The 19,926-nt window shown below is 40.5% G+C and overlaps 1 protein-coding gene across 8 annotated transcripts in view; it reads left to right on the forward strand.

Annotated features, from left to right (window-relative positions):
* The window catches only part of CEP290 (centrosomal protein 290), a 126,388-nt gene that overhangs the window by 96,430 nt on the left and 10,032 nt on the right, over nucleotides 1-19,926 (forward strand). For all 8 annotated transcript variants that reach the window (XM_061639608.1, XM_061639606.1, XM_061639610.1 and 5 more), the window contains 6 exons: nucleotides 3,607-3,730; nucleotides 6,831-6,965; nucleotides 15,512-15,598; nucleotides 16,508-16,672; nucleotides 16,942-17,064; nucleotides 18,861-19,033. In XM_061639608.1, the coding sequence (XP_061495592.1) occupies nucleotides 3,607-3,730; nucleotides 6,831-6,965; nucleotides 15,512-15,598; nucleotides 16,508-16,672; nucleotides 16,942-17,064; nucleotides 18,861-19,033 (807 nt within the window). The remainder of the gene's footprint in view (nucleotides 1-3,606; nucleotides 3,731-6,830; nucleotides 6,966-15,511; nucleotides 15,599-16,507; nucleotides 16,673-16,941; nucleotides 17,065-18,860; nucleotides 19,034-19,926) is intronic.

Below are 19,926 nucleotides of genomic sequence, written 5' to 3' on the forward strand. Positions count from 1 at the left end.
CATGATTTCAACAATTCAGATTACCCCTTGTGCAAGACATCATTTGCAACCTCTTCAGTGGGCATTGTTTCTATTCCAGAGCGATATAGCATCCCAGCGCCAGGTGCTGATGCTGGCTTCAGTACGGTACTCTCTTCACTGGTGGCTGTGGTGGCTCAAATCTGTAGCAAGGGGTACCCTTCAGGGATCCCCAACAGATGGACAGTAGTAATGACAGATGACAGCCAAACAGGCTGGGGTGCTATGTGCACTGGCGACATGGTACAGGGGAACTGGACTTTGGAGGAGGCTGGCCTTCCCATCAGTTTCTTGGAGCTACATGCCATCAGACTAGCTCTGCAATACTTTGCCACGAGGAGATGCCTGGGGGCGGTATTAGTACGCACCGACAACAACATGGCCAAAGCACCTATGAACTGGCAAGGAGGTTGAGATCCCGGATTCTTCAGGAAGAGGCAGACATCTTGATGAGATGGGCAGAAATACACCTGAACTCCCTGGTGGCAGAGCACATCAAGGAAGAGGACAATGTGCAAGCAGACTGGCTCAGCAGACAGTGGATACAGCAGGGAGAATGGAAACTACATCCCAATGTTTTCAGGCAGATATGCAAAAGGTTTGGCAGGATCCATCTAGACCTGTTCGCATTGCCTCAGAACCATCAGGTTCCCTAGTTCTTCTCTTGTTATGCAGATCCAGCAGCAGAAGCTACAGATGCACTCACGGCTGAATGGCCCCTTGGACCTCTATAAGCCTTTCCGCCAATTCCTCTACTACCTCAGGTCTTGTGTTGGATTAGAGAAGGATCAGCCCAAGTGATACTGGTAGCTACTCATTGGCCTTGGTGTCTGTGGTTCTCAGAGATAGTCACCCTGGCAACCTCCCCACCATGGCCATTGCCACATCAGAAGGACCTGCTGACTCAGGGGCATCTGATTCACCCTGACCCAGCCTGGCTGAATCTTCTTGCATGGAGATTGACCAGGAAAGACTCTTGAAAACAGGCTTACCATCATGCTGGCATCCAGATGCTGTTTATGATTATAGCAGAATATGTGGAAAAGCTTTGCCTCGTGTCAGAAAAGGCACAGTATAACCAGCAGAGTCATTGGGATCACATCCTTTTGTGAGGTGCTTTCTTAGGGGAGCCACTATTTCATCTCCACCAGTACAGCATTGTTTCCCAGTGTGGGATTTACACAAAGTGTTGACTGCCCTTCAGAAACCACCATTTGAACCGTTGAATTCTGTGACTTTACAAATCTTATCCTTCAAAGTCCTGTTCCTGGTGGCAAGTATGTCAGCCAGAAGGGTATCAGAAATGAATGCTTTATCAGTTGATAAACCATTTTGTATTTTCCTCAAAGATAAGGTAATCCTACATACTAATCCTCTTTTCCGTCTTAAAGTCTTTTCCTCTTTTCATTGTCAGCAGGATCTTATTTTATCATTTTTCTGCCCTTCTATCCATCCGACGGAAAAGGCCTGGCATTCATTAGATGTGAGTTGGGCTTTAAAGGTGTACATCACCAGAACCAAGCCTTTTCATAAGATGGACTCCTTGTTTGTATCATTTTACCCATCTACTTTAGGTAATAAGGTGTCCTCATCCACCCTGTCCTGTTGGATCAAGTATTGTATCACCTTGGCTTACACCAGTCAGAATCTGCAGCCGCCAACTGAAATCATAGCACATTCCACTAGGGCAGCAGCTACTTCAACAGCTTTTTTCCTCAACTCCACCTTCACGAGGTGTGTAGAGCAGCCACATGGGCTTCTTGCAATACATTCATTAAACATTACAAGGTCTATAGTTATGCCTTGACTGAGGCAGCCTTTGGGAGACAAGTCCTGCAGCATTTTCTTAGAAATTATAGGCAGCCCATATTTTCTTTCCCACCCTTTATGGGTCAGCTTGGGTATGGCCCACCTGAGAGCATCTTCAATAGAAGAGACCTTTGGTCTTACCGTAAAATGGTCTTCTACGTGCATGTAAAGATGCTCTCAGGGTCCTCCATGAGCTGCATATCTCTGGGACCTTATACATGTTCAGGTTATTCCTGTATTCTTTCTCTTTTTAGCAGAAAGTGCCATTTGTTGTCTGTTCTTTGCATGCACTGTTCATTCGTTCTTTTTCTTATGTATTGCTTGTCATGTGCGAACTGACTTTCTGAGGCTAAGGGGAAGCTAGAGGATTCAAGAGAAATTGAACAGTGCTATTTTGCTTTCAACCACAAGGTGGAGCTCAAGTCCCACCTGAGGGCATCTTTACATACATGAAGAAAAAAGACCAAAGTTCTCTTTTACTGACATTTTTGCTTAACCACAGCTTCTTGTATAATTCAGTATTGTGAACCCAATTCTGTCAAACTCCCTCCTGACTGAGATTAGACAGGCTCCTTCCCTGTTGAACATTAGTGTGCTTGACAGAGACCCTTGTAGTTCAGCAGACATTTTAAGGAACTTTTCTGTGTTTGTGATTAATTCTAATTAATCTTATCCATGGTATCCTTTTTAATTGTTAAGTACACCGCTTTGAATCTTTGTTAATTTAGCAATATATGAATAGCTTAAAGTAAATATTAACTATAGCTTCAAGCTGAACATTACTGACAGTTTTTCAGTTCAGATGACACAACAAGGTGCTGTTAAGCAAAAATGGAAGTGAAAACTTCCAAACACCTCCTTGCAGCTGTGCTGGAGGAGGAGAGGGAAAGAGCATGTGAATCCAAGGCTTGCCTAGGTGCGACATCTGAATATGGCCATTAGGTCTGAATCTGGATGAACTGCAGTTAGTGTTAACTATGGTTTACGGAAACAAGGCAGCTTTAAACCATGTTTTATAATCATGGCTTGTTTCCCATAAATAAGTTTCGAGTTTGGACAAAACAATAAACCACTGTTAATTGAAAACGAATGTGAAAGCTTCTGATCTCTTCCAACATGTCCTTGAGGAATAGAAGAGGGAAGTGAGTAATGAACAAATTTGAGGCTTATGTGTGTAACACTTGAGCCATTGTTTAGCATTGAATCTGAACTGGATCAACGTGTGTGGAAAAATATATTTTATATAATTATGTTAATGACACTGGTGGGGAACCTTGGGCCCAGGGCCAAATGCAGCTCTTCGGGCCTTTATATTTGGCACTTGGAACTCTTCCCAGGCCATACTTATTACTGGCCCTTCTTTGCACCCCGAGTGTTTTTGCCCGGCCAGAATGTGTCTTTGCACTTGGATAAGGCCTCTTGCTTGCTTGGATGGATGGAGGATAGATATTGAGGGATGTAGGAGTGCATGTACACGCTAGACTACTGTACAAAGGTAAAATTTATGTGCATTGCTCTTTCAACCTTTGCCTTTGGCCCCACCCACCATTGGCATATGGCCTTCAGAAAGTTGTCTAGAGGAGAATGTGGCCCTTGGGCTGAAAAAGGTTCCCAAACCTTGTTATATGAGAAGAGATGGTGTATATGTAATGCTCTTAATTCTTAACTATGTTTAAGAAAAATAATTATAAAAATGAAAATCATATATTTATATAATACGCAAATTATAATCAAGTCATGTGCTACTTCAGTAATAGCACACATATTATTTTTATTCAGGATGCAGTATGCTGCCCCTCGAGATTCTGTTGTAGAAGATTTACATTTAAAGAACAGATACCTCCAAGAAAAGCTTCTTGTATTGGAGAAACAGCTATCCAGAGACCCTTTTTCAAGACCTTCAGTAGGTTAATCAATTCTTATTATTCACCAAAAATGGGTGTGTGTTCCCATATATGATATATCACACTGTGTAAATGCTCTTGTTTTTATTTTTTCTCTATCTGAGCTAATGAGAATTTTCATATCAGTATTTTATTATCTGTGTAGGTTCTGTAGAAATCAGGTACGTAAAGCTTTGTAACCCTGAACACAAATATATGGTTTGTAATGACAGCACTGTGCTGATCACTAAGGGAATCGTCAGATTCTATATTGCAGGGACTGAAGTGAAGTGCTTGAGGCATTAATGCCTGTCTTGAGGGGTGATGGAAAAATATACAAGGTCCTGTAATAAGGTAAGAATGATTGTCTGGACAGGGTAGTATTTTTAGTTTCATCTTGAATAGAGAGAGATATAAACACCTGAACTTTAGTAATATCTGAATACCACTACCACATGGTTACTAACTTAGTGGTGGTGAAAAATGCAAATTCAGTATTCAGTATTTTTAGAAGAAGGATTGAAAATCAGTATCAGTATACCTTTATGGAATGACTCAGACACATTCTATACAGTTTCGACCTTGCCATCTCAGAAAGGTATTGTTGAACTGGAAGAGGTCACTAAATGATCAGGGGGCTGAACTATTCTGAGAGAAAATGTTAAAATGTTTGGAGCTTCTTAGTTCCAAAAAAATGATGACTATAATGATTTATAATGATTTATAAAATGATTTATAAAATTTGTTAACAGTATGGAAAAAAATAAATTATGATATGATTTGAATATGGCAGCTTAGTTTAGAGATGGGTGAGGGAATTGAGAATGAATGAACATAAGAACATAAGAAGAGCCTGCTGGATCAGGCCAGTGGCCCATCTAGTCCAGCATCCTGTTCTCACAGTGGCCAACCAGGTGCCTGAAATGTTGAAATATGAAATGTTGGAGAACTGAGACCAGGAAGAATTCATGTGCCCAACAAGAGCAGGATGTGAACCCACATAATCCTCATTTATATTATTGTGGTGGTGATGGTTAAACCATATACAAATGAAGTTTAATGTGTAAAGGTGTTTTTGGTCATCTTTCCTTCACAATCTACTACTTTTCTTTCTATGCTACGTTACCTATTTCTTCTGTATCAGAGTTTTCCATGTAAGATAGCTGCATTGGCTAACACTCCTCTTACTACTAACAAGCATTTGAAATACCCACCTAAGAAACTCTGTTAGGTAAGACCAAGTCAAAACATCAAGCTTTTGATGGTATGACTAATACAGATGAAAATGGACTCAGTGAGGGGAGATACATTACAGATGAATCCGAGCAGGTGGCTGAAGGTGTTGCTGTCTATGGAATTCCAGAACGGCAATGTGAAAATGGGGAAAAACAGAAGGATATAGAGGCAGCATTAGAAGACAAAAAGAGCAGCTCTCTGAAAACTAATTCCATTGGAGAGCATGCTGAACAGAAAAAATTGTCTGCTGAAGCGGTGAAATTTGATGAAGAATGTGAAATAAAAGTAGAAACAGAAAAAATATGCAAACATTCTCATAGGGATGATGATAAAGGAACTATGCATGAATCTGGTCCTGGCAGAGACAGCTCTATTCAGCCTAACTCAGTGGAAGCTACCAATCAGCCCAGTGATTCTGATGCAGAAATTGTAAAAAAAAAAATGATAAGGTGGTGGTAGAATATATCTGTGAGAACCATCATGCTGGGCAAGAGAGGACTGAATTGATTCCAGAGTTTTGTGAAATTCCTCAGGTTTGCCAAAACAACTTGCTGCTTTTCTCTTTATTGTTCCTTTGTGTGATTCTGATGTCATGTAGCATGACCAGTGATCTAGTGATTACTTTGTTACCCCATCATTTCCAAGTATAGTTTAACTAACCAGACCTCCATATTTACGGTCCAATCCTGAGGCATTTTGATCTATCATGTAAGTGCATAAGATGAAATAGGCTAATAGCTTAGGTAGTGCAACACCTTGTTCCAGAGATATTACTCAGTATGATGAATAAAATACAAAAAATGTTGCTGCAGTGTAATACAAACACTTAGGCTTGTATTTCTACAACAAATATTCCAGCATAAACAGAGATGTGAAGGCTTGGAGAAAAGTTGTTGTTTTCCCCCAGAAATATTTTGAAAAAAAACCCTCACAGAAGGGGGGGAAAGTTGTTTTTTTCCCTGAATTTTTCCATTTTTTCCTGGACCCTCACATCTCTAAGCATATGTCCTTAGTACCGTTTATGGTTCATTGTGACTATATCTTGCAGCTGTTGATTTTTAAGCCATATATGGATGTTCACAGTTGTGTGATTATAATTACATTGGGGGGGGGCTGAAAAGGACAGGATCATGCATATACTCTTGCCCTCTTTTCTATGTCCCTGCTACCTGACCTCATTGCCTTCCATGCACTGGATGTGTTAAGGATGAATGCCCAAATATGGCTTTAGTTTATCTTTATTTTCTGTTTGACTATGTAATACTACAAGAGATTTTTTGCCACCCATGAGTAGCATGTTGGCATACAGTTCTATGCACAGGGGCTAGTAGTATAAAGTAGAAGATGTTTTCCTTATATGATTTATGTTAGGTGATTTAATTGAACACAGAAAAAATGTTGTTAAATTCTTGTTGAGTTCAGTAGAACTATACTCAGGAAATCGTCCAAGCAAACAGGATACACTATTCGCTACTGTAATTAATTGTATGTGGAACTACTTTTTGAAGAGCTTGTGGCAACTGCAGTTAGTTCAAAATATAATTTTCCCGCTGTTGACTGGGACTGTTCAGTGGGAACATACCTCACCTATATTGAAATAATCTCACTGGCTTCTGGTCCATTTCACAGCACAATTCATAGTGCTAGGGTTTTCCTGTAAAGTCCTATAACAGCAGTAGGCAACATCAAGAGTTGATTTTCTTTGGAAGTAATATGTCAGATGCCACACATCATAGTGACTGGAGCCAAAGTCAAAAGTGTTCTGGATTAATTGATCAGGTACTTACTCAGAATGTAACAATTCTATTGCTATTTATCAAGTGAAGCAATAATGCCAATATTAAGCATTTTGATTTTTATTATTCTCCTTTTCTGCTTTCTAAGACATCAGGATTAGGATCAGATGACCAGTATCAAAAAGAACAAGATCTTCACAAGGAGAACCTAATGCTATCATCTGAAAATATGGAACTGCGATTCCAGCTGGAACAGGCCAATAAAGACTTGCCAAGATTAAAGGTATACTTTTGCATGCAATGTGTCTGAAGATGATGATATACTTTTAGATCTCTGGATAAAATATATAGTGTTGGGTTAGTGGCTCAACTGGTGTATGCAGGCTGACTTAGAAGTCAACAAAGAATATAATTGCAATCCAGCAAGGGCACTTTGAGTGGAAATACTGTACTACTTACAGACTTCCTATATTGTGAGAGTAAATAATTATTAGAGGTGACACATGTATACAAGGCTCTCTGCTCCAAATAACAAGAGTGCACAACTCTCTTGTATCTGAACATCTTGACATTGGGGCCAGTATTAGAGTTGGATTTTTTAATTCTCCCTTGGGTAACAAAGGTTATCAAGTGGGATTTGGTTCCCTCTAGAGGTTAAAGGCAGGAAATGCTGAGATTTAGAGGAAGACAGTGGCTCTCCCCTTCTGTACTTTAGTAGAAGCAGATCTGTTTGTCTGTAACTCTCTAAATTTGTCTCTCCTCCTCAGGCCAGTATTGGTGTTCTGCAGTGTCTACTCTCTTTGTATTTGTGGTATAACAGATTTTTTCTTCCCCCCCGCCCCCAACATTTACCTCTGTGAAAAAAATTTACTTCAGAGTTTGTATGGGAGTGCTTGTGAATCCATACAAAATGTCTTCACAGTCCCCCTGGTATTTTATTCAAGACTTTTTCTGTCAGCCCTATAATTTCTTCTATAAAGGACTTTTCAGTGAAGCCTCTCTGTTTTTTAAACTGTCACTTGTTTTCCTTCCCGTTATGTGTTTTGCTTCCTCCTCTCTCACTTCTTTCATTTGCTTCATCCAGGGCAGAGGGGAACTCAGTGACGTTTGGGAGCTAGTTTTAAGACTTTGAGTTTGAGACTGTGCTGTGACATGGGGAATGTCCCCCACAAAAGGTCCACCATGCCCATCTGCAAGGCGTGTTTGCTGTACTAGATGCCACAAATGCTCTATGGTAGGCAGTCTGAGGCAGCAGTAGCTGTGCACTAGCGCCCCAACAGCCTGGACCCTCAGTGGGTGACTGTGCTCGTCTGTGCAATTAGTGGAGAGCAACAGCAAGTTTTTTACAGAGGAGAAACAACTGAAAAAAGAGCAGACCATTAGAGGGCATAGGCATCTCCCTCCTGCCTCTTAGGGGATTGGTTTATAGAGGAGCAGCTATCAGACAATGCTGAAATGCAGGAACAGCAATCGTTAATTGAGGTACATATTCCCCTCAGTTTTCTGAAGAGGATTTTGGGGGGTTCCAAGACTCCCCTGACCCTCATTCCCTCCCCCATTCTGAGATTAATCGCCCTTTTAGCTTAATGCTGATATCCTGAAGCAGATCAAGGAGGCCCGTTGGGGGGATTTGTCTGTTGACTTAAGCCGCAGTCACCAGACAAGCCAATAGTTCCATCTGCCACTCCCACTACGAGTGCTACCACTTTAGTTGATTTACCCAGAAGGAGACAGACTACTTTCTCTGAACCTCAATGTTTTCTGTCTTCAACCACTAGAGGGAATCAACTCCCACTTGAAAAAAATACCCTTAGATAAGAACAATGGTTTCTTCTGTGTAGTGTTGCCAGGTCAGAATCATCCTAAGCATGATACCACAATCACTTGGAGCATACCATTCAAACAAAAACGTTTCTCTGATTGTAAATTAAGATAAAAATCTTAGCTAAAACATGGTGCTCCCTGGTCTAGCTGAAGTGACGGCATCATTCCTTCTTGACTGCTTAGGGAGGCTGGGTAGGGAACATTTAATCTAGTATGTATTCTTCTGGTAAGAAGGGTTTAAATGCCCTCAGGTGAGGCCAGTCACCAGAAGGCCATTGTAGGAAGAAAGGAGCCTAGTGTTGTGGAGATATTAGATGGGAGCACTCAGGAGTAAAGATAGATGCCCCTGAAAGCTGCAATTCTAAACACACTTTCTAAGGGACTAAGCTCCATAGAACTCAATAAAGCTTACTTCTGAATAGATATGGTTAGGATTGTGCTGTTGGTAAAGCTTAACTAGGGATCCTCTGCAAAGATACCCATATCCAAGCAGGGTTGGCAATCCCCCGGCCTGGCATTCCCTGCCCCTGCCTCTTAACATGGCTGCTCCAAACCTCTTTGCAGACTTGACCCTTCACTTCAGAAAGAGGTTTGAGAAATAAGTTAACAGTTAAGAAGATTCTCTACCCTTTTCTGCCTACCCTGTGGACTGCTATAAACTCACTTTGACGACCAACCCAATTCCAGTGATTAATCACTGACACAGAGAAAATATACAGTAGGGCCCCACTTTTCGCTGTCTCGCTTCTCGGCGTTCTGCTAATACGGCAGCAGCCCAGCAGGGAGTAAGAGCGCCCTGCCCTAGAGTCGGTGACGGGGAAACCGCTTGGTGCCGGCTGCAGCGGCGGTGTCTGCCTGGGCCCTGGACCAGGACATCCCGAGCTGGCCAGAGGAGGAGAAAGAAGCAGCCGGCTGGAGACTCCCAGTGCAAGCCTCCCTCCCTCCTTCTCTCTAGCCCACGGTGAGGGCGAAGTGGGCTGGGCCGGAGAGGTGGCGGTGCAAGGAGGCACCGGAACCCTCAGCTTCCATCGGGCCCCGCAAAGCAGCTGCGGCTCGCCGGCCAGGACCGAGATGCCCTTAGTGGAGCTGGAGATGAGCCTCCTGGCTGCACAGCTGCCCCACAACCTGCCCACCAAGCTGTGCGCACCAAGATGTGGCAGGCATCTTGGGGAAGCCTGAGGGGGGAGGAGGAGCCCAATAGCTTCCCTGGCGATGCTACAGTCCCTGTACAGCCTGAAGAAGAGCGGGGAGGCCGTGGCTGGCATGCCCCAGACCGCCCTCATTACTGCTTTGACAGCCTGGCTGCACCCCCCCAAAACAAAACCCTCTGTGGGACCCTTCCCCCAGAACCGCCGTGATCCACTTTGCGGTGATTTTCACTTTTCGGCAGGGGTCTGAAACCTAACCCGCTGTATGAGTGGGGCCCTACTATAAATGGTTTGGTCTACCTTTCCAGGCAGTAGCTTGGGAACAGCAGCAATTGCAGCCACACTTCCCAGTATGTGAATTCATTTTTACCATTGGGCATATTGGGCAAGAAACAAACTTCCATGCAACCAACAAGGTTCATCATCAGTGAGTTTAAGCGGGGTTAGCTGAGCACATGAAGTCACTGTTGTTGTTTCTATGGATATGAGGTAAATGAACAAAAAGGAAGGACAGTGATGACTTCCGAAATGCAATAACATACCAACCACAACAAGATTCCTATGAGTAAGGCAGAAAACTCAGCATCCCACAGCCAGTCAGGATTCCTAACCAAAACTAAAAAAATCCTGGCAGCCATTCAGCCAAGGTCACAGAAATCCTCATGCAGCACAACCTGGCCGAGGGGCTGCAGTTAGTGCAGAATGCTGGGGCACGAACACTGACATAATTGAGACCCTATCAGCATATAATATCTCTGCTCTGAAATTTGTACTGCTTGCTGATTTGCTACCAGGTGAAGTTCAAGGTGTGCTTTCCATGTTATGGGTGCCACATAGTACTTGTTCTCCTCTTGTAAGAAATCGATCCTGGTAGCATCTACACTTTGGAACTCATTGTACTCTTTTTGGCACCTGCTTAAAACATTTTTGTTTAGGCAAGCTTATGCAAGCATGTAGAAGCTATTATGTTTTGATCTGTTTTTAACTCATTGTTGGTTTTATTACTTTAAATGTTTTTCAATACCTGTCTTTAACTGTTTTTGCCAATAGTTTTATTGTTTTAACTCCTTCTGTAAACTGCTTTGAGGTTTTCCACAATATAGTGGGATATAAATATTGTAAATAAAACACATAAATAAACCTTGGAGTCACTGTGGCCCTTGGGTCTCTTTCCATTTTTAGAAACAAAGGAATCTGCCTTTTACCGACTCAGGCCATTTGGTACCATCTAGCTCAGTACTGATGACATGCACTAGCACTGACTTTCTGGGATTCCAGACAATAGTCTTTTCCAGAAATTGAATTTTGGACCTTTGCATGCAAAGCATATGCCTTACCACTGAGCTACAGCTCTTCCCCTGTTTAAAGAAATATCTTTTAAAATTGGTCTTTTCAATTCACTAATGAATGCACAGCATACCTAGGGCAGATCCACACCATTCATTTAAAGCACATTCAACACATATTTGAAGCACGTGAATCCCACCACAGAATCATGGGAACTGTAGTTTGTTATGGGTGTTGGGAACTATAACTGTGAGGGGGAAACTATATTTCCTAGGATTCTTTGGGGGAAGTCATGTGCTAAAAATGCAAATTGGATGTGCTTTAAATGTATTGTGTGGATCTACTTCATAAACTTTGCCTGTATGTAAATCGTTTTAATTAATTTTTTAAAGTGGAAACTAGCTATAAAGTTTACTGAGTGACCATAGACTACTCACCATCTCTCAGCCTAATCTGCCCCTCAGGATGAAAACAACAGAAGAGGACTACGACCACCCCAAGGAAGAAGGGCACACTTAAATGTAGAGGAAATTTACTAATAAGCAAAAAACCTTGTGGTTTAAGAACGTACCTATAGCCAACAAATATTTCTATCAAACGTTTAAAAGCAGGGAAATTGGACAGCTATAGTGAATGCACCAGGGGAGCAGGAGATCTGACCTCCTCTCTGAGATACTGGACTGCCCTACAAATTTGTAAAAATGCAACCACAATTTGAGTTGGTCTTTCACAGTCCAATCCACTTGCTGTGTAGCTTGGAAGAATTTGGTAATGTGTCTCTGAGCATATGGTGAGTGATAGCAACACCTGCTATCTCCGAAGATGGAGAATTAAATTTTTGTATGTTTGTTGGTGTTCTTTTTACTTTGCTTCTTTTCTGTGTTACTATTATTCCTACGGAGAATCTAACCTAGAAAATTATATTTCTCATTATTGATTCTAGAAATCTGTCAAATTTATTTTTATTTATTTCAAAGCCTTTTTATTGATCAGTGTCATCAGTCAGTGGCGATCACTCGTGACCGAGTAACATTGTCTCCAAAATATTGGAGGACGCCTGTGTGTGAATTTGTTTTATGTGGGAAGATCGGCACACAACGATCAACACACAATCTTGACAGAAAAAGGCTTTGATCGAATGGCATGGATATCATGACGATTGGAAGTCTTTTATCTGCTACAGCATCCACCTTCACGGCTGTTGTACCATATTCATTGTTATCCTCTGCCTGTTCTGCCATTGAGGATATTCTTGGATCATGCTTTTTCTGGTTCCTCTCCCTTGACCTTACCACGATGGGCTTAATCTACTGCACTTAAGGAAAGGTGGGCATGGTCAGTTAAAAACTATAAGCTGCACATGAAGTGGATTGGACTGTGAAAGACCAACCCAAATTGTGTTTGCATTTTTACAGATTTGTAGGGCAGTACAATAATTCAGACAGGATGTCAGGTCTCCTGCTCCCCTGATACATTCACTATAGCTGCCCAATTTCCTGCTTTTACAAGTTTGATAGAAATATCTGTTGGTTATAGGTATGTTCTTAAACTGCAAGGATTTTTGCTTATTATTGAATTTCTCTAGTTTTTAATCTGGGAGGTAAGAAATGGGATCCTGTGCAGGTCTGCTGAAAATGGATTGATCATTTGCATGTTTATTGAGGTCAGTGGGATTTAGTCCCCTGCAATCATGCTTAGGATAGATAAAACTGATCATGGGGAGGGAAGCCTGGAGTGGGCAGGGGAGGAGGAAGAAGGAAGAGGGGAGGGGAGGGGAGGAGGAAGGGAGGAGAAGAAAGGGGAAGGAGGGGAAAGCCAGGTCTGGTCATTTGCATGCTTATCGAGTTCAGTGGGATTTACTCCCATGCATTCATGGCTAGGATAGGTAAAACTGACCATGGGGGAGGAGGAGGGGGAAAGAGGAGGGGGTAGGGGTGAAGGAAGGGGAGGAAAAGGGTGAATGGGAGGTGATAAGAGGGAGGCGGAAGAGGGAAGGGGAGGTTTGATCATTTGCATGCTTATTGAGTTCAATGGGATATACTCTCATGCAATCATGCTTAGGATAGATAAACTGACCATGGGGGAGAGGGAGGGAAGGGGCAAGAGGGAGGGGATAGGAGGGAGGAGGTTTGATCATTTGTTTGCTTTTTGAGTGATTTACTCCTGTGCATTCATGCTTAGGATAGGTGAAACTAACCTGAGGGAGGGGAGGAGGTGGGCAGGAAGGAGAGGGGGAGGAAGGAAGAGGGAGGAGATTGGATGGGTGGGCACCGGGAAGCCCATTTCCTTTTCAAAAGGAAAACATTGTGAACAGTATCCTTTTTTTCAGCGTCTCCCCCATCTTTTTTTCTATAGGAGGCACATGTAGTCTCCCACCCAAATTTAAACCAAAGCTGTCCCTCACCACATCCACCCCAGACCTTTATTTCACTTTAGACAGTCACAGCTTCTCCCAAAGAGTCCTGGGAAGTGTAGTTAGTGAAGGGTGCTGAGAGTTGCTAGGAGATGCCCTGTTCTCCTCACAGACCTTCAATCAGAGTGGCTGACTGTTAAACCACTCTGGCCACTGGAGCTCTGTCAAGGGAATAGAAGTCTTCTCTCAGCACCCTTCACAAACTACACTTCCCAGGGTTCTTTGGGGGAAGCCATGACTGTCTGTAGTGAAATAAGGGTCTGGTGTGGGTGTCTCCCCCTGATTAGACAAGCCCAGCAGCTGTGAGTTTGGCTTTTAGAACACTGAGTGTTGGTTCTTACTTAGCATGCCCAGCCTTATCATTGTGTTCAATGCTAAATTTGTTAAATTAATTAAAAATCAGCCAGGCATTTTTAAAAGAACTTTTAAACTGCAGAAGATGAAGGTCAGAGTATGGGGCAAGGTCAATAATAGGATTACAGGTACTCTATGAACATGGCTGATTTTTAATGAATTTCAACTAATTCAACAAACTCTGACAGAAGAAAGTTCAAAAAGGGTCTGTTTTTTCTCTCTTTTTACACTTTGTACTCTCAATTATCTCTGTTTTGTGTATCACCATTAAAATTTAGAGGGTTGTTAAGCAAGCTTTTCTGAGTTCAGGACTATAAGTTTTATAAGGTTTTGTTTTGAAATGAGCTTATGGGAAGCATCAGAATGGCATGGGGGTTATTTTCAATTTAACATTGGGGAATTCAAAAAATCCATGCTGACTATAGTATTATAGCCACTCCCATGGCTGTATAATAATAATGTACGTAGTATGAAATTACATACTCATCGAGACATAGTGAAAAGAAATATATAAGCATGAGTGTCAAAGATGTTTATTATTTATACAATCTGTAAAGATATTTATGAGGCTATCTTGTACATGTTTACTCAGAAGCAAGTCCCAATGTATTCAATGAGGCTTACTGAAGCAGGGAAACATGCACAGAACTGCAACTTCAAGCGATAAAGGAACTTCACTCAACCAACTCAGAATCATGCCGCTTTAAGCTGTTTTGCCAGTGTTTTATACTTGTTTTTATGGTTATTGGATTTTAAAGAGATTTATTTCTTATTGTGAACTGCCTTGTTTTCCAGTCGGGAACCCTACCTCACAGGGTATTGGAAAGATTCCATACAAACACACACACTGGAGATGTAAAATACATGCACCCCATATAATAGTTTATTGTCAAAACCAGTTGATCATGGCAGAACATTTTTATGTCTACCTAATAAAAGCTGTGACACCTAAGGAAGCCCTGCCTAATTGCTTTAAAAAGTAGGATTGGAGGGGGAGAGAAAGATTTACAACAGAAACACAATCCTTTGCTATGTTTACTCAAAAGTCCCATTAATTTACAGTTCAATCTTAACCATGTCTACTCAAAACTAAGTCCTATTGAATTCAGTGGGGTTTAGTCCAGGTATGTGGGATTAGCATTGCAGCTTTATTCCTAGAAAAGTGACTATAGGATTGAAGGTTCATATTGGGAAATCTTTCAAAACACTGCCCTCTTCAACAGCCCAGGAAAATTTAAACTTGTTTGACTTCTCATAACTAGAAAAGTATAGCATATTTAATGGCATTTAGATCTCATGCACACAAGAAAGAAAGAGACTTTTGCTACTGCTGAAAGCTATAATCTTACTCAGTTTATGAACAAGGAAGAAAAAACAACAGTTTTCTGGTCTTGCAATGGGTTCTAGCTTTTGCCTGGAGGTCTATAAATCCCTTGTAAATCACAACCCTGACTTCACTTATTGGCTACAAACCTGAAAGGGTGGAGTTAGAGCAACCAGCTACGAGCTCATTTAACAGAAGTTGCAGGGGGGCGGCTTATGTTTTGGTATATATCTTGAACCAGACTACATAGAAACTTAATTCTTTTTAATGAAAGCTGAGAGTCTGGAGATTGAGGTGACTCACCCAGAGGCCTGGGACCCCCAAAATGTGGAGTCTCTAGGCAAAATCTGGAATCTCTGGGTGAAAATCGGAGACCTGGCAGCCCTACTTCTGTATGCAATGGATTATTTTCAATGTCATTGTAAAGTACATCACTTTTAGACTACGGTTTTCAGCTGGATGTAATTTTTTATCTTTAGGATCAAGTAGCTGATTTAAAGGAAATGTGTGAGCTGTTAAAGCGAGAGAAGGCAGAAGCTGAGCGAAAGTTAGGCAATATCAGAGGGGTATGTACTACACATTATGGAACTTGTGTTTTAAGAACAAGACTAAACCAAATTTTTTTTCTTTTTTCTAAATCAGGCTTATTATTATTCTTATTTAGCTATTTGCCATTCACAATAAAAATATTCTGAAATGTTTAACTTTGGGAGTCACTGTTTCAAAGAACACTGAATCAGGCCCAAAGCTAGTCCTAGAAAAACAGAAGCCCAGTGTGGCAACTGAAAAGAAAATTTCCAGGTGAATAAAGGGGGAGTGTAATTATCTACAGTTTTCTTAATCGAAGGGCACTTGACTCTGAATAGGTGCATTTCAATGCAAGAACGTGGCTAAGAGCCAAGTGGTAAGGAATTGTCCTGATTGCATTAAGATGATGGGGAATTTTCAACTTTTGTATGACCAAGAGCTTCTTAGTCAAAGGCAGAGAGGGGAGTATGCTGTCTTGTCCATATCAGTAGATATAGTGGAGAATGGCCCCTCGAAAACACTCTGTCCTTGTTTGCCAGCCCGTGCTCATGAATGTTATGCAAATGATTATGTGGTGACAAAATGGAAATAAGCTGATGCTCTGTGGTAACACTGAGCACTGTGAGAGTGCAGGACTAGATAGATCCTTGGTCTGATCCAGTAAAAGAAGTTCTCATTCATTCTTATGACAAGACAGCAACATTTTGTTTTATACAGTGCTATCACATTGTAACATCATAATGTATGCTAAGAAGTATGATCTGACATCGAATTAAACAACACTGTTGGCAACCAGCTCTCCCAAATCAGAGGAAGGAACAATGTAATCTATCCATAATTAGAAAGCATTTATCATATTAGGATTTTTTAAGTTTTATTTTGGAGAGTGGGGGAAATGAGTTTCTTTTTAACATGAAAATTACAACTTTTTTTTATTTGTTGCATAGTCTGGAAGAAGTGGGAAAACTATTCCAGAATTAGAGAAAACAATTGGTTTGATGAAAAAGGTTGTAGAGAGAGTCCAGAGGGAAAATGAAGAGCTTAAAAAGGCACCTGGAATAGTCTCCAGTGAAAAACTGGCCAGCCTTGAACAAGAAAATGAATACTTAAAGGTAACATATTCTCTTTTTAAAGCCATTTGATTTAGTTTGTTAATATAAAAATTAAATGTCCAAATTGATACCAGCAATTTGAATGTACACATGGAAACTTTATTTCTGATTTTAAAGAATTACATGCAGCTTTTTGTAAATTTGTGAGAGCTTTGCCCTGTACAGTACTTAAATGAGCACTATGCTTTTTTCAGATTTAAGGAATACTGTATCACCAATTTGAGATATAACAAGTATTCCTTTTTGTTTTTTATTTGTGAAATATTAAGTCTGAAATGGAAAAACTAAAACTTCATATTGGAGGTGAATTGAGTATGCGCTATGAACTGAAGACTAAAGGCACAGAAAAAATAATTGCTGAAAACGAGAGAATACGGAAGGAGCTGAAAAAGGTACATCTGTAAAAAACACACAGATGAATTATAATAAGAGTATTTCATAAAACAATTCTTCCCACAAAACACAAAGGCCTTCCAGCTTGGAATAGATAACACAGCTTTTTTAATACATGGTTTGTTACAGTAGCTCATTTTGGGTGTAATAATCCTGGCATGCCAAATCATAGATTAGCAACTATGTTCAAGGTTCTGGTTTTGGGCCAGGATACTGAAAGATCATTTTATCCCTTATATACCTAGTTGATCACTACTCTCTGCAGGTGAGGGCCTCCTGCAGATACCATCTTATCAGGAGGTCCATTCCACACAACATAGGAAGCGGACCTTTAGTGTTGTGGCATCTAAATATTAGACAGGCACCTTCTCCTTTATTTTTTCGGCACCTACTGAATACCTTCCTCTTAACAAGCCTTTTAAGCAGAAACCTCATACCAGTCTGTGTGTTGGAATTGCTTTTTTAGATGTTTTTAAAGTTTTTTTTAAAAAAGATGTTTTTAAAGATGTTTTGCTTTAATATGTTTTAAAGTCTTCTGTTTCGAAGATATTTTAGAGTGTTTTTAGTGTTTTTGTTTGTTGCCCTGGGCTCCTTCTAGGAGGAAGGGAGGGATATGAAGTTAATAAATAAATAATGAAGAGTAGTGAAGAAATCTTTATTGTTCAAAGCCATAGGCCACCACAATTTAACAAATGTAAAAATTACAGAATACATATTTTGAAACAGATCATATTACAAGAAAACAGAATTCTTCAGCATAAAATGGAAAAGCAGCAGTGTAATTCAAATAAGATTTCCTCTCCTGGAAGATACCTTGATCCAATAAATAAATAATGCACTCTTCAAGTACATGAAAGGTTGCCACACAGAGGAGGGCCGGGATCTCTTCCCGATCGTCCCAGAGTGCAGGACATGGAATAATGGGCTCAAGTTGCAGGAAGCCAGATTTCGACTGGACATCAGGAAAAACTTGCTAACCGTTAGAGCCATATGACAATGGAACCAATTACCTAGAGAGGTAGTGGGCTCTCCGACACTGGAGGCATTCAAGAGGCAGCTGGACAGCCATCTGTCGGGAATGCTTTGATTTGGATTCCTGCATTGAGCAGGGGGTTGGACCTGATGGCCTTATAGGCCCCTTCCAACTCTACTGTACTATGATTCTGTATATATATATAAAAAAATCCTAAGTCATATTACACCATTAACAAGACTTTTTGAGGTGTGCCCTGGTAGAGAATGAAGCTAGTAGTGCCCTCTGCATGACAAGCTCTACCTGCTCAAAAATAAAAGCTTTTTTAAAAAAATATGTTTTCTTTTAATATGCTTTTGAGTGTTTCTAGTATTTTTGCTTGCCGCTCTGGACTCCCTCAGAGGAAGGGTGGGAAATAAATAAATAAACTAGGAATTAACACTCCCATTTTGCTCTTCCCTTTGCACAATAGCTTTGACACGTCAATCCTGCTCTATTTAAATCAGTGTTCTCCATTACATATGAAACAAGAATTTCTGTTTTAGTGTTTATATACTAGCCAGAATCTACCAGGAATGAAAAATGGTTTAAGATCTAGATTTGTAAACAGACATTAAAAACAGTTTTCCATTTCTGTTGTAATGGGCAACTCTGGTTTGAGGAAACCAGGGATGAAGTTGGCAGAAGAAGAGATGGTGGGAATAACACCCAAGCTTGACACTTGTTTCCAGCTTGCTTAACCATAGTTCAGCAAGCCATGAAAATTACATCCGAACCAATTCAATGTGTGCAATTTCTTTTTCGTTTTTTGTTGGTCAATAGGAAGCAGAAAATTCAGAGAAGCTACGAATTGCAAAGAATAATCTTGAGATAATAAATGAAAAATTGACTGCAGAACTGGAAGAAACAATAAAGAAGTTAAGCTTGGTGGAAACTAGAAACCCACAACTTGAGGGAGCTGACAGCAAGGCTTGGAAATCCATTGTCGTAACAAGGTAAGAATGGAAAAACAGTAGAAAAATAGCCTTGCTTCCCCCCCCATATCTCAAATAAATGAGAGGTTCATTTTCAAATGTAATAAAGCATTTTTATATTGTGCATATCCAGTATATGATATTGAGTCATGTATAAAGTCTTATTTAGTCATTTATACATGATCACGAGTTCATTTAAGAAACTACAAAATATTGTATGGGGCTGTGAATAATATTGAGTGCTGTGAATAATATTGCATGCAACAGGTGTGAGATGACTTTAAGTTTCTTTTATTTTTACTAGAATCTATGTGGTCCAATGGTATGTTATACATTTATTAAAAGAGGGAATATTCAGGGTCTCTAATCTGTAATAAATGGTCCTTAGTATGCATGTTTGCTAAGGAATGTAAGAAGTAACTTGACTACATCAAACCAGGCTCTATCTAGTCCAAGATTCTTTGCAAGAATCCTATCAACTGGCAGGCACCAAATGGTCCATAGGAAATGGTCTGCTCACCAGTAAATTGCAATCTACCTGCTGCCTATCACCAGCGTACAGATTCTTTCCCCTATTGCATCTTCTTTATTTGAACTTTGAGCAATAACATTAGAATGACAAGGAAACACTCCTTTTTCAAACAATCAGATTATTCCACCTGTTTGATTAGCATAGCACCAGCTATATAATTACTGCAAGAGAAGTGGTTGTAAAACTATCCCTGTTCTATATGTTATCTGTATCTTCTCCTGCTTGTGAATTTCATCAGCTGGAAGATTCTGCTATGCATATTAACAGAGAAATAAACGTGCAATTTCATTAATACCAAATTTGTAATGTGTAGTGCCTTAATATAATTTGTAGATCAGTAATTTTGATTTTGCTTTAACTTGATTGTATCACATAAAGCTTC

The sequence above is a fragment of the Rhineura floridana genome, chromosome 8 (assembly GCF_030035675.1).
Source record: "Rhineura floridana isolate rRhiFlo1 chromosome 8, rRhiFlo1.hap2, whole genome shotgun sequence".
Taxonomy (NCBI): domain Eukaryota; kingdom Metazoa; phylum Chordata; class Lepidosauria; order Squamata; family Rhineuridae; genus Rhineura; species Rhineura floridana.